The 14,304-nt window shown below is 43.2% G+C and overlaps 1 protein-coding gene across 1 annotated transcript; it reads left to right on the forward strand.

Annotated features, from left to right (window-relative positions):
- Window positions 1-1,942: 1,942 nt before the first annotated feature.
- CLDN18 (claudin 18) lies at window positions 1,943-14,081 on the forward strand. The gene is made up of 5 exons (XM_090053180.1): window positions 1,943-2,162; window positions 10,207-10,371; window positions 11,398-11,506; window positions 12,318-12,428; window positions 13,904-14,081. The coding sequence occupies exons 1-5, from the start codon at window positions 1,943-1,945 to the stop codon at window positions 14,079-14,081; spliced, it is 783 nt and encodes a 260-aa protein (XP_089909306.1).
- The last annotated feature ends 223 nt before the right edge of the window (window positions 14,082-14,304 follow it).

The following is a 14,304-nucleotide window of genomic DNA, read 5'->3' on the forward strand; positions in this document are numbered from 1 at the left end:
CATTCTTGTGGCTATTCTAGCAGCATTACATGTGATTTTCCTCACCCTGAGATTATAAACCCAGGCTGTGGCAGACCTTGATCTTCTCTATATGTAAATCCCTCTATGGATAAACACTGAATGGGGTTCATTAAATGTTAAAAGAATGTCCTGCCTTGTCTTTATACAGGGCACAGAAGTGATAGCCAATACATAATAACTTCCTTGTAAATCATGCATCCAACAAAGTCAGCCTCACCTCTCGTCCTGGTAGCTTTCATCCTGCTTTATAGCAAGGCGATCATATTGACTGTGTCTGCTGCAAAGAAAAGGTATTGTGACTGGGCAAATGCAGAATTTGTTTCTAGGTCAGGGTTGAAGTAAATCAGTTGGAACAGTGTATTAGATCAGAATTGATGAGCTTGAAGTCTGGAAGGTCCCTGTAACTCACAGCAGAGCACTGGCAGAGCAGCATGGCAAATTTATATTGCTCCCCTGAGCACAGCACTTCACCACAGTGGAAGATGATAATTAATTTCCTAATTCTTGCATTCCCCTCAGCCTCTGTAAACAACCACCTATAACACCACACTCTCTGAGCAGCATATCCTCCTCCAATGCACCCGGGGTAATTTTTACTGATGTCAACAGGCATCATGTGCAGTTAGGTGGTACATTACCAGAGGAATAGGAACCTTAAAAATAGAGAAGTAAGAACTGACCTTCCAGATTGGATTGTTCTCATGTGAAGCCATAGATGAAGGGAGAGCTCTGGCTGAGCTTAGAGCTGGCATGGAAGATAGTTAAAAACTGACCCACATCCCTCTTCTCAAACCTGTCACCTTGGGCTTCTAGTCCATCCTGTTTTCTTCTTAATAAGATTCCTTTCATTACTCACTGCTGCATATTAGGAGCAATGGGCATTTGTAGACACAGTCTGGGAAGTGTAAGTGGGGGTGCCCTTTAATTAACGAGCTGCGCTAGCTAAAAACACCTGAGTGTCATGTGTATCAGCATCCCCATGCTGAAAAATGGCAGCAGGGTCCTTGTGAAATGAGCTTTAGATAAAGCATCCCACTGCCATTTTCAGTTTGGAGCTGCTGATACATGTGATGCTGCTGTAGTGCATTATTTTCTGTGCTCCAGCAACACATTTATTCATTTACAGCATGTTGGGGCAGCCTCCGTGCACATGTCTAGGAGCCCAATACGCCTACGGCTGCTTCTGCTCAGTGTGACAGACTTCCCAAACCCTTAAAGACTCAACTCTCTTGGCCTGGGCTTCCTTTGCCTGTCAACTTGTTCAGATATATGCACCCATGACAAGCTGTCGTACATAGGTGTAACTGGTGACCATTCTTCTCTGGCAGTATTTTACTTCTACTTTGGGCGAGGGTGAGTGATTGAATAAGAGGCTAGGCAGTGGAGAAGGATGTGGGTGTAGTGTATGAGGCCATAGGAGGCCGCTACGTGGGAAAAGCTTGGTGCACTGTGTCTGTCCCGACCACTTATTTCATCTGTATGCATCATTCTCCCTTTCCTTCCACTCTGTGGAAAAAGTGATGTGCCAGGTGCACAGAATAAGCATAGCAAGCTCCACTTCTTTAGATATGAAGAGAGGTGCACACATGCCCGTGAAAAGTAACGCTCCACCTAGCTTTGCGCAGAGTGGGTTGCCCTACACTTGACCAACTATAACTGTTTAGATCTGGAAGGACAAGTGCTTCTAAAGGACAAAAGCTAATATCTCTAGCATTGCCAGCCAAAGAAACGGAACCCTACCCAGCAAGAGTGAAACTGGACTATCTTGCAAAAACACAGTGAGCAAACAAAGTTGTTCAGTGGAAACCATCTGATAAGAGCAGCTGCATTTCTGGTAGCTCAGCCAGGAGGACTTCAGCATTTCCATAAGCTCCAGAGTTTCATCAGGGCAATCTGAGCTCCTGGCCACAAAGCAGACACCATGTCGACAACAGTCTGCCAAGTGATGGGCTTTATTGTCGCATCGTTGGGTTTTGCGGGGTGCATCGCAGCCACTGGGATGGATATGTGGAGCACACAGGACTTGTATGACAACCCAGTCACGGCAGTGTTCCAGTATCAGGGACTCTGGAGGAGCTGTGTGAGGCAGAGCTCAGGTTTTACAGAGTGCCGACCTTATTTCACCATTCTGGGGCTACCAGGTAGGGGCAAAAGATGGACCAAGCTTAATCCCTGGAACTTTCTGAAACAGAACCTATTTTTCATTGAATTAATCAAATTCACTTGTATTGAATATTTTAAAGAGCATTGCAAGCCAAAAAAGAAAAAAAATCTTTCAAGAAAGGCTTGGATGCTCATCTTGCTGCGATTCTTTGACCTAGTTGACTTTCTGCCCCTGGGGCAGGGGTCTGGACCCCTAATTACAAGGTCCCTTCCAGCCCTAATGTCTATGAAATCTATGAAATCTCTGAGCTACTCAACATTTGAGTATAACACTACATGAATATTTTTGTCACCATAAATAGTAACTTTACATGCTACATGAAGTGTATTTCTCTGATACCTAAATTAGCTTCACAGGTTCAGATCCTCAGTCAATGTAAGTCATCATATATCCCCATTGATTTTAATAGCTTTTTGAATTTAAACATACATGAAATGGTGAATAGGAGTTGCTTGATTATTTTGTTTTAATTTTTCCAGCTTGATTAGCAATTCATATAAATTGTTTCTGAAGAAAGGAATAGAAACATTTTTTTCCCCACAAAGAAAAGGTGATGCCAAGCCTTTTCCTGTTGAGAAACCTGGTTCTGAATTCTCTGCGTAGAGAAATTGGATGCCTGGATTTTGATTGTCTTTTGTCACAAACAGACAGTTTACTAGACAGTTTTCTTGCCTTCTTTTGTTGTTGTTCATTTGTTTGTTTTTCTTTTCTTTTTAAATTATAAAGAGTCTTAGACTGATTGATGCTCTTCAATGCATCTCAGCTAAAGCTGAGTTTATGCATCCAGGACAATGGCAAGAAAGTGTTAGATAAAGCAGCACACAATCCTAAAGGCAGTTCAAACTGATGGGGAAAACTCCCATTCATTTCCATGCACTTTTGATAAGATTTTTAACCTGATTTGGTTGCTGCCTTGTTTACCTGGGTGCCTGATTCATCTCTTTTGTAGTTATTTATTCTCATTCAAAGTGAACACAAATTTGATGCCAGTTCTCACTGGGCAGCCTTTTACAGACACTTTAGACAAACTGAATGATGGTGCAAGGAGACAGGGAGTAAAAAACCAGGTTTGGTGTTCAGATCAAAACCAGGAGTGTTGGAGTCAAGGTGCAGTTCCTAGTTGATAAACCACTTGCTAAATAAGTATCCAACCTTTTTAAACTAAAAAAGCTTTTTCTACCTTGATGCATCTCAATAATTTACAAAGCACTGGCATACATGGAGGCTAAAGCTGATATAAACATTTATTGGTGTTATCAAACTGATTTTCCAGTGCCTTTATACAGTGATTTTTTTGCCAAACAGCATCAAATTAAAGAAAAATGATTTACACATCTTGATTTGGTAGCATTTTTCACCTTGCACTTTCTCTGCATAATGTATACAATAGTTGTATGAAGTGCGGGGCAGCTGTGGCTATTGACTTGCGTAAAGGAAAAAATAGCTCCTGATGTTGTGAGCTCTTTTCTGTATGTGGTTGACTGACTCGCTTCATTACCAGGAAGTCACCAGTGACTGTAGTGTTGAAGACAAACCTGTTTGCTTATGTTTGGGTTCTTTGATAAAGTCCCACATATATCTCAGGAGATATGATTTAATAAATTCATCCACATTAACCTTGCATTGTGATTGTAGACAATTTGTTTGGTTTGAGGGGAAAATAGCATTTCAAAGTAGCTACTCTGCCATAGCTTTTAGTTTTGTAAAAGTATCAAAAAATGCCGCATGTGACTGATTTAATTGTAGCTTAGAAGAGCAATATAATTTTACTTAGCACTGATGAACCTCAGTTTTGACTGGAGTGATTTATCACTAGCAAGAACCAGTTGTTTAACATAATTATTTAAGTAAAAATGTAATACAGAATTTTACTTCCTAATCACACACAAAGCTTACACTGCAGGATGTTGTTGTCCTATTGGTGTTATTTCTCCCAGCACATTTCCATGTGCTTGAGAAATAAATGGAAATACAAAGGAGGAATGACTCAGTTTTTATTTGGTTGGTTTTTTAAACATTAAACATTAGGTCACCAGGTCTGATGTATAATTCCATTGTTAACGAAACAATTCAATTGTATCAGAAATGATGCTTTCATGGTTCCTGCACCAAAAGTTGTGAAAACTTATTGCTTGGTTTTAAAATTTTGGAATAACAATTACAGTTTTCTGGGTGTGTTATATCAGAGGCCAAATTTTCAAAGCGAGTCACTGCAATTGTACAAACGTTTCCCTGTGCCTAATCTGTGCTCATGGTTCCTTGATTTTTTGCGTGCAAATCCCATAGGCAAATGACCGGTCAGGGAAGTGTTTCATCATGTGCATATACATATCAAGGCTATGCATACTTCAGGTCTCTATAATAATATACCTTTCCTCTGCTTAAATGAAAAAAAATATAGCTATATACTGCTAACTAGGGCTGTGCGAAGCTTTGGACAGAGCTTCAGATCCGGAGAAGCTTTGGACGCTTTGGTGTCCAAAGCAGCATGTCTGGATCAAAGCTCTGGTTTCATTAGGCTTTCTGAAGTGGTTCAGAGCTTCCGAAGCGCTTTGGAAAAGCTTTGGCACCGCCTCGGAGATCTGGCCATAGGGTATAATGGGGAATCAATGAAATATCTATAACTTTGTTGTTTTTCTTCTGATTCAGATGAAACTTGCAGGGCTGGTAGTCTCTGCTTAGAGCATGAAGCCTGCCAAATTTCAAGAAGATAGGTGCAGGGGTTTGGGGCAATTGCACCCCAAATTCTCAAAAGCAAAATTGATATCACCTCTATGTGTTGCACCACAGGGGAGGTGAAAACTGCAGGCATAGTAGCCCCTGGTGAAGCCACATATTCTGCAAGTTTCAAGAAAATCAGTGCAGGGGTTTGGGGGCAACTGCACTTCAAGCTGCGGAGAAGCAAAACTTGTGCCATAGGTGCCACTGTGTGTGTGTTAAAGTGCAGCGGGTTAACAGCTGCAGGGATGATGGCCCCTGCTGTGGCCACGAGGCAGGCCAGCTGTCAAGGACATAGATGCAAGGTGGTTATAGGGCCCTGGGCCTCTAGCTGCTGACAGACAAAACTCATGCCATGGGTGCTTGTGGGACTGACAGTCTCTGTTTTGGGCCTGGGAGACACTACTGCAGTCCTGGCTGCTAAGCTACTGTGTTACCAGTTACCAATCAATCATGATTCACACAGGGACCAGCTGGATACACAGGACCTAGCTAATATAACCAGTTGGTTACCATCAATTAACACCTACAAAAGCAGAGACTAAGGAGAGGAAATAATACAGAAAATCAACTGCCCCAAGACGGGGACAGTCAGTCCCACAAGCACCTATGTCATGAGTTTTGTCCATCAACAGCTAGGGGTGAAGGGCACCAGAAGTCCCCTGCACTGATCTCCTCGACAGCTGGCAGGCATTGTGGCCGCAGCAGGGGCCACCATCCCTGCGGCTGTCACCCCGCTGCGCCTTAACTTAGTGTCACCCCCCAGTTTGAGGTGCAGTTCCTCCCAAACCCCTGCGCTGATCTCCTTGAAACTTGGCAGGCTTTTTGGCCTCACCAGGAGCTACCAGTCCTGCAGTTTTGACCCCCCCTGTGTTTTAACACGTATACGTGATATGAGTTTTGCTTTCAAGAATTTGGGGTACAGTTCCCCCCCAAAACCCTGCACCAATGTTCTTGAAACTTGGCAGACTTCATGCTCTCATCAGGGGCTATCATCCTGGCAAGTTTTATCCAAATCAGACAAAAAACAACAATATAGATATTTCATTGATTCTCCATTATATCCTATGGCCAGATCTCCGAGGCGGCTCCTAAGCTTCGGAGCCGCTTTGGCTGGATTGAAGCAGAAACCCGGTCCGGAGCTCTGGATCGGATCACTGACATCTGAAGTGGCCGGATCCGAAACCAGATCGGATCGCTGCCGACTCACACAGGCCTACTGCTAGGTGCTTCTATTGCCAGCCAATAAACTAACATTTATTCTCTGTTTGAATAAGACTAAAATCCTCCTACCCATTCTAACTACTAAGAGGGATCATTGCCCCGCATAAAGAAGTTTCATTAAAATGGCTTCTGATTAGTGCTGACTTTCACTGAATTTGGCAGTCCTTCCTTTTCACACACGTATTCTCCATGCTTTTCCCACCCTGAAAAACAATGCCTGTAGACATTAATATGAATACAATCTCATATCAGCTGGGAGACTGTGGTCATCGTTGCCTCCTGCCATTGTGAATTTGTAGAAACAGATTCCTATCCTTTGCTGATATAAACAAGTGCCGCTCCATTGAAGTCACCTGGAGATCTGTCCCATTGTATATTCTTTGCTGCCTTCTGTTTTAAAATCTAAAGGTATCAAGTTTCCCTCGAAGGCACAGCCTGGAGTTGGGTATGGCACAGAGATAACCTCCCCCAGGGGAAGTACTGGGAGTGTTACCATATTGCCAGAGCTCTTTGGGGCACAAGGATGGTGCATTCTTCTGAGGAAGGTGGCATGTGCTATCGAAACATGGATGAGCCCAGCTAGCTGGCATGGAGATGAGGAGGTACAGCATTCAGAAAGCCTACGTGCTGTTACTAGACACTCTTTGAAATCAAATAAATGCAAGGGCTTCATTTGTGCTTAGTTCTTTGCCCAGGATAGAAAGGAATGGGCTAATTAGTTCATTTTCTTTCTCTCACCTTCTGCGCTCAACTGGACTAGTAAAGATTGAGACTAGAGAGTTTTGAAAGAGGCAGGATCACTGTTGTCTCCTGACATCCTCACACCACTTCAGGACATGTACAAAGCAGGAAGAATGTACTGGTTTATCTGTCCTAAAGTTTGCTGGCATGGATTTAGAGAACCCCGAATGATTCAAGGGATGCTTTAGATTGCACCCATCCCCTGTAAGCCCTTATAGGAAGTTTACAAGAAAGAAAATATTTCCCTTGGGGGAAAAGCACATCATTATCCTAGAGAGAACCACAGCTGAACATTTGATTCTGTACCAGCCCTCCCATGCAATGCTGGATTGGGAATTACTCAGAAAGTGCCACATGCCTTAGGGTGGTGCCTTATGGCATCCATTACACATGTTCTCATTGAAACCAAAGCAGTTGAAATGAAACTTTGGTGTTTGTAAGGAAGAGTGAGGAAAGGAAAATCCTGAATTTTTTCTCTTTGCTTCCTGTGGCTCTGTCCCAAGGGCCTGGTGAACACCCCTTGGACTTGATAACGCTTATCGGTTGGTCTTTTGCTTTTTGATGAATAATAATGAAATGGCACCTCTGCACCAGTGACTGGAAGCCTGAGCACCTGGCTTATTAACACTTGTTATCAACTGATAAAGGCATGCTGAACAATTGGCATGAGTCAGAAAGGCAGCAGTCATGGGCTGGGATTGGCAAAGGTATCCAATTCCATTAAAAGGTAATGATATCCTGGCAGCTTCAGGAGTTCTGGTCTTGGTTATGGTAGATTGGACGCCTCTTTGAGCACTATGCATGAAGATGGGTCTTTGCACCAATTTAGCAGTGTGGCTCTGTCCAAGCATAAAGTAACCCACCTAACCACAGGGAGAGCTGATATTTGGTGGCATGGTTCCACAGTTGCTTTTTTCCCCATATGGCTTGACTTTAATAGGTGGGACGCAATGGCAAAATGGCAAAGATTTCCCATTAGCCCCTGAAAAAACAGTTATGTTTCTCAGCTAGCAGGTTCTGGATTGTGGGGCCTTCTATAGATGGTGTTAGGCATGAAAAGAGTAATTAAATAAAAATAGGTCTTTTCAAAACATGTATTTATGTACAGTGCATACACATATACACAACACACCTTCCCCTTTGGAAACTAGCTTTGAAAACCCCACAACAAATCTGACCCTTTGGCAATTTAGCAAAGTACTGCTAACTTTTATTAGCAGTATCCACTGATAGTATCCCCGACTATCCGCTGAAAATAATGTCCTCTGCACAGAGGATCCTCTTTCTGCACAAAGTGCACTCCTGGCCCTCTCACAATACACCTTCTTCTTTCCAGTCAGCTCACAATGGGCTGCATTCAATAAACATCTTTTCAGCAGTTTGCACCGCAACCAGTAATAGCTGTCTAGGCACAGCATATGAGAAGAGAATGGCCAGGGTGCAGCATTTCGCTAGCCATTCCCATCGTTCCTTTGGCTCATTCTCCAGGTGGTGTGGCATCTGGCTGTCCAAACTCTATGCCAGTTAATGTCTCTTACACACCAAAGGCCAGATTCTATCCCATTAAGTCATCTAAGTGGACTTAGGCACCTAAGTGTGGTTCTATTTCAGACTGCTCAAGTTCCTGAGAAGTCATGTTGCATATACTTTTGTCAGACACCATCATCTGACCTGTACGCCTGAGTCAGAAAGAGAAAGAACCACCCACATTTTCTATTTCTTTTTTCAGGGACTTGGGAGATGCACCTACACGTTCATTAATGTGCCATAGGTACTGCGTACTGCAAACACACCTGCATAATCGAGTCCTAAATCAATGTACTATGACTGGCACAAGGCTCTTTAGTAACGTTAAATGTGTAGTAGCCTAATAATACTGTGCAGTAGCATATTAGCATGGGTTTGCTTGGCACACTACTGCGCTGTTATTAGGCTTCTGCGCAGTTAGCATCTTGTATAGAGGCACCCAGAGTGAAATAAAATAATCAACTTTATGCAACCAGCAGGTGCAATGGAATCTGGAAACAAGTAGATTCTTAACTTGGGACTCTAAGGCAGTTTCCAGCTCCATGGGATGAAAGGGGAGAGAATTTCATTCTCTTGGTTACTTTTGAGCACAAATATTCATGCCAAGAACAGCGCTAGTCTCAACAGTGATATGGGCAAAGCCCAGTCACCTTGTGGAAAAACCAAAAGCTTCCATTAACTGGACCCTTTTTTTACATGCAAAAGTGAAACAATATTGAAATCTCATTAGGAGGAAGCTGGTTATCCCTAGAGGATACTATAATTGACTGTAACAGACTCAGGATCTAAATCTTCCAACCTGATGCTTGTCTATAAAAGCTTGTCTCTGCCCTATCAAAACATATTCTGCCACTGCTTGAATCCAATGCCTTTTCACTTTTGTTCTACATTATATGTTTTATGACAGCAGGGGATTGTCATGAACTCCATTTCATGCTAGTTAACCTCCTCTAGAATAAACTTGGATGGATGGATGAGCAGGTGGGTGGGTCAGTGGAACTTCCCATGGTTTCCATTGCTGCTGTTTTTTAGTGACATTTTAGTCTGATTTTTTCAGTTATTGCACTTGCAGAGTAATTTTTAGATTTCTAAATGAATATAACATTTACTTTAATTTCTAAACAAAAAATAAAACACCCAACCAAACCAAGCCCAGTTTATTACTATGGGAGAAAGGAAGCTCACTTCGACAGGCAAAGGGTCCCTGGAAAGTCAAAATACTAGGTGGGAGATCTTTGTGGGCTTAAGGGGAACAGTTCATAAAGACTCTGATTTAATACCACTCTGGCCTAACATGAGAGGGAAGTCTGTAGGACTGCTCAAGCAATGTTCTCTAAACATTTTCAGTCTCAGCAAAGACACAAAACCTTGTAACCAGAAAATGTTTTCCCATTCTCAGTCATAGAAAACCTTAGAGTTTAAAACCAATACGTTCAGAATTTTGGTTGTTGAAAAGAAACAAAGTGGTTTATCACTCAAATGCTTCAATGAAAATGGGTGTTTTTGCCCTAAATTTTCATGTTTTTTGAACAGCCATTTGTCTTTAAGGAAAAAAAAAATGCTTTAATGGGGATTTTTCAAACAGCTGCAACATCTTCATTTCAGGTTTGGTCTTCTCTAAAATTACATTGAACTGGAAATAGCACTATCCTTTCCAACCAAGTCCTGTGTCACAGTGGTATGGGACAGACTGAATATAATATTTTGATCTATGTTACAGAGGAGACCTGGGGCACACCAACCAGCCTTGTTTGACTTTACAGTCTGCAACTTTATGTAGTTCATTTTGCTTTTCTTGGTTTGTTTTGCAGCCATGTTTCAGGCGGTGAGGGCCCTCATGATTGTGGGCATTGTCCTGGGTGCCCTTGGCCTCCTGGTGTCCATTTTTGCCCTCAAGTGCATACGCATCGGGACTATGGAGGACTCTGCAAAAGCCAACATGACCCTGACCTCCGGCGTCATGTTTATTGTGGCTGGTAAGTGTGTGCCCATAGTGGCATACAAACCCTGACTATCCACAGAATCCAATCCCATGAATTCATAGGCCCAGCCATTGACTAAGACCTTATTGTGTCAGTCATTACACAAACATGTTGTCCCTTCTCCAAGGTGTTCCCTTGACCAGCTCTCAGAGGGTATGGATACATTGTGGTAGCAAGGTACTCAGTCCTGCCACCAAGGAAATAAGCTCCAACCTTTCATTCATGCTGTGCATAGTTTGATCTGCCCCTCTGCCACATGGGACAGAAGCTGTCTGACTTCTGTCTATCCAAAGAATAATGACTGGAAGTCACGGGCTAGAGCCCAGCAGCATCTCCTTTTCAGGGAAGTCCCTGAGCTACGCTCCCTCTGATTTGCTCTTCTCCTGGCCCTATGCATCTTCCCCCTCTTGGCTGCCCCATGGTCTAGCTTCAAGAGGGCGTCTGGAGAGCAGTCTGGGAAATGTCTAGCTCTTGACTAGGGCAGCTGTGTGGACCAGAAAGTCCTATTCTTCCACAGGTGAAAATAGAATAAAATATTTGCCCAAGTGCCTGTTTTGGCATTTGTGGCACCTAGCATGTGAGGATGAAATAGGATTTGGCTCTTTGCTACTTTAAATTCTCAAAAAAGCTGTGCCGATTCTTCAGTCTCCATCCCAGCAAAATGTTATATCCTGGTGTACTCTTGTCCTTGTCTGTGCCACAGTGTGCACCAGTCCACTGTTGTCTTTCTGCACCTAAAAAATCCTATCATCTGTATTAGAGATGTTTGAAAATTAAAGCTCTTGACTCTGGAGTGCAACATGCAGTAATTTGCATGCAGATAGATGTAAATATACCGTGACTGGTTCCCCCTTGCCTTATTATATAAGCTCTGCAAAGCAAATGCAAGCAGAATGGCAGGTGGTATTTTTGAATGTATTTTTCAAAGATGTAAACGGCTTAGCAAGGTGTGAGACAGCAGGGAGTCTGACTCCATTTGAGTGGGCTGGAGTCCCAGTCCAATCTTCTCTCTGTTCTCAGGTCTGTGTGCAGTCGTTGGAGTGTCTGTGTTTGCCAATATGCTGGTGACAAACTTTTGGATGTCCACAGCTTCCATGTACCAAGGAATGATGCCATCGCTCCAGTCAAGGTAAGCAAGTGTCCCCCTTCCTTGTGTTTGATGGGCATTCTGGTTTCAGAGCAGAAGGTGAGTTTTGGCATGTCATAGTCATGGCTGTTCCAGGCAGAGCAAATATCTCATCTGTCTTTCCAGTTCAGTTCTGACTCTAAGACTCAGTAGGTCTAGTGGACTGGATCCTTTGCTTTGTCTGAGAATTGAATGATACAGCAGCACATCTTTGGTCTCCTTGACTTCACTCTATTCTGGAGCACATGCTCAGACAGAAGTTGAGCAGACATGCTGTATCAGACAGGGTTGATACAGTATGTAGGTACAGAGCTACCTAGCAGTGTGAGCTCTCTAACCTGGCTGCAGGGAAAGGGGTAGGGTGCTGGAATCACTGTGGTAGGTAGATACCACCAGATTATTTCCCTGTATGGCATGTGGGCTAAGGGATGGCAGTCCTCTTGTGACCATTTACACCTCATTTAAAGTCCACTGCAGTTAATGATTGTCTTTCTTCTTGGCTACAGTGGGCACTTGGAAAAAAATAAACCAAGCAATCTATGGGGTCTCTCTGCCCCTGAAGCCAACACAGTGCAGAGTAGGGGGAAAGCACCCATCCCATGCAAATCATCAACTTGAATACAGAAATTTTGATTTCCATTGGGTCACAGGGGAAAAAAACCTGACTGACTCCTTGTTTGAGACAGGTGGGCATTACAAAAGAATCCCTTTTCCCAGGAGAGAGTTCAGTAGTTTTAATGCATCTAAACAGCAGAACTGTAGAGCCTTACTGCATCACTGCAGCAAGCTAATGATTCCTCCTTCTTGTTTGTAGGTACACCTTTGGCTCAGCCTTGTTTGTTGGCTGGGTGGCTGGGGGCCTGGCTTTTGTCGGAGGCATTATGATGTGCATTGCCTGCAGAGGACTGGTGCCCAAAGATACCCAGTAAGTGTTTCAGCTTTTCACCTAGAAACTTTGTTTTCTAAACATGATCCTAAATTGTGACAGATGGTGGAACGTGACAGCTCTCTACCTTTGATGCCCTGGCAAGCACGGGATGTACAGAGTAAAGAGATCATGTAGAACAGTGCTTCTCAGCTGTTTTAGGTTCAGGGCACCCCTCCGTGACTTTATTGAGTTTGGTGACACTGGCTGAGAACCACTGTTGTGCTGCCTCAGCTTACCTCCGGGGCTTCTCAACTGAGATGTTGCTGTTACCACCAGGTAAAAGGGTGCCCGGTGCACAACTAGAGCATAAAGGGCTGCAGCATGAGCATGGGCTCCTGTCTGCATTAAGGTTACCTGTCAAGCCTAAAGCAAGCAGGAGTGTCTGCTCTTGCCACAGCCTTTCCTCATCTGACCCTGCAGTTGGAAACAGGCATGTGGAGCAGGTGGAACTGTCCTGAGCACCTGTTTCTGGGAAGAGCATGGGGAGACTGAATCAGGAAGGGCCAGGGCAAGAGCAGACACTTCCACCTGGCTGCAGAAGCTACACCCCTGAAAGGGTCTCGTGACACCCTGGGATGCTGTGGCATCCTGGTTGAAAACCACTGTATAGTCCCATGTACAATATGAGCCATAGCTGTCTCCATATAGGACAATCAATCTGCAAAAGCTTTCATGACATGTGTGAACTCCAAATAATATTTACTTACTTTTATGTTGAGTAAGCATATAGTAAGTAAGTATGTAATTCCATAGTTACCTGAGTCGCATAGGAAAGTAGGGCTGGAATATGGACCTCATGAGGTCATCTGGTCCAGCCCCCTGCTAGGGGCAAGATCATCCCTGGCTAAGCCATCCCATGCAATGACACTCAATGATAAGTTGGTTGAGGTTTGTAACAGATGAAATCAGACAGACTACATCCAATTCATGATTCCTCATGACCCAGAAGTCCAAGCCACACATGATACTATTTTGCTTCCCTGATAGGACAACTAATAGCTATGGTATGAATCACCGCATTTACAATTAAATATACAATTCATCCTTTGCAGAGTGTTAGTTAACTAAGTATGTTAAATAAACTGCAGTGCAATCTGGGGACTGTAGAGCAAGTCTTTAGCTAGTATAAGTTGTTTGCATTTGTGTAAATAGAAGACGAGAGAGATGACAATTTATATCAGCTGGGATGCAGCCCCGGTATGTTTGATTACATTTGCAGTCTGCAGTTCAAACCATCTGCTGACCGGATATTACAGTATTTAAGGAAAAACTTTGTGAAAATTTTCAAAAAGTTTTTCAAATAAATTTTCTCCTTATTGTCTGATCTCAGCCAGGTTCTACAACGTTGCAAATAAAAAGAATGAGGACAGGGCTTAGTGAGTTGCATCAAGTTTCTATCCAGCAGGAATAATGTGCATAGCTGAACATTTGAGGTGGTCCATTACTGATGTTTCATTGTATTCATCTCTTAGTTACAAAGCTGTGTCTTACAATGCCTCCGGACGGAATATTGCCTACAAGACTGGGCCATATAAAGTTGGCTCTGGCTATGAACCTGAACCGAAAAATAAGAAAACTCCAACCTACGATGAAAATGCTCGAAGTGAAGATGGAAGGCGTTCTTACCCTTCAAAATATGACTATGTCTAGAAGTCTTCTGGGGGTGAAAGATAGACTGTGTTTGTATAACATACATCAGTCTAGAAACAAAACAAAAAGAATTTGCAAGCTAGAGGCACCTGTCCGTTGGTTCGTATTTTCTTAATTTGTTCCCCTTGCTTGGAGGTGGTTTTGGACATCCTCCTTGTTCACTGGCTCTTAATGTGACCCTGAGTTGACTTTATACTAGTGTTCATGGCAAAGTGCGATCTGT

The sequence above is a fragment of the Crocodylus siamensis genome, chromosome 6, assembly GCF_052110815.1.
Source record: "Crocodylus siamensis isolate JL-2025a chromosome 6, ASM5211081v1, whole genome shotgun sequence".
NCBI classification, from domain to species: domain Eukaryota; kingdom Metazoa; phylum Chordata; order Crocodylia; family Crocodylidae; genus Crocodylus; species Crocodylus siamensis.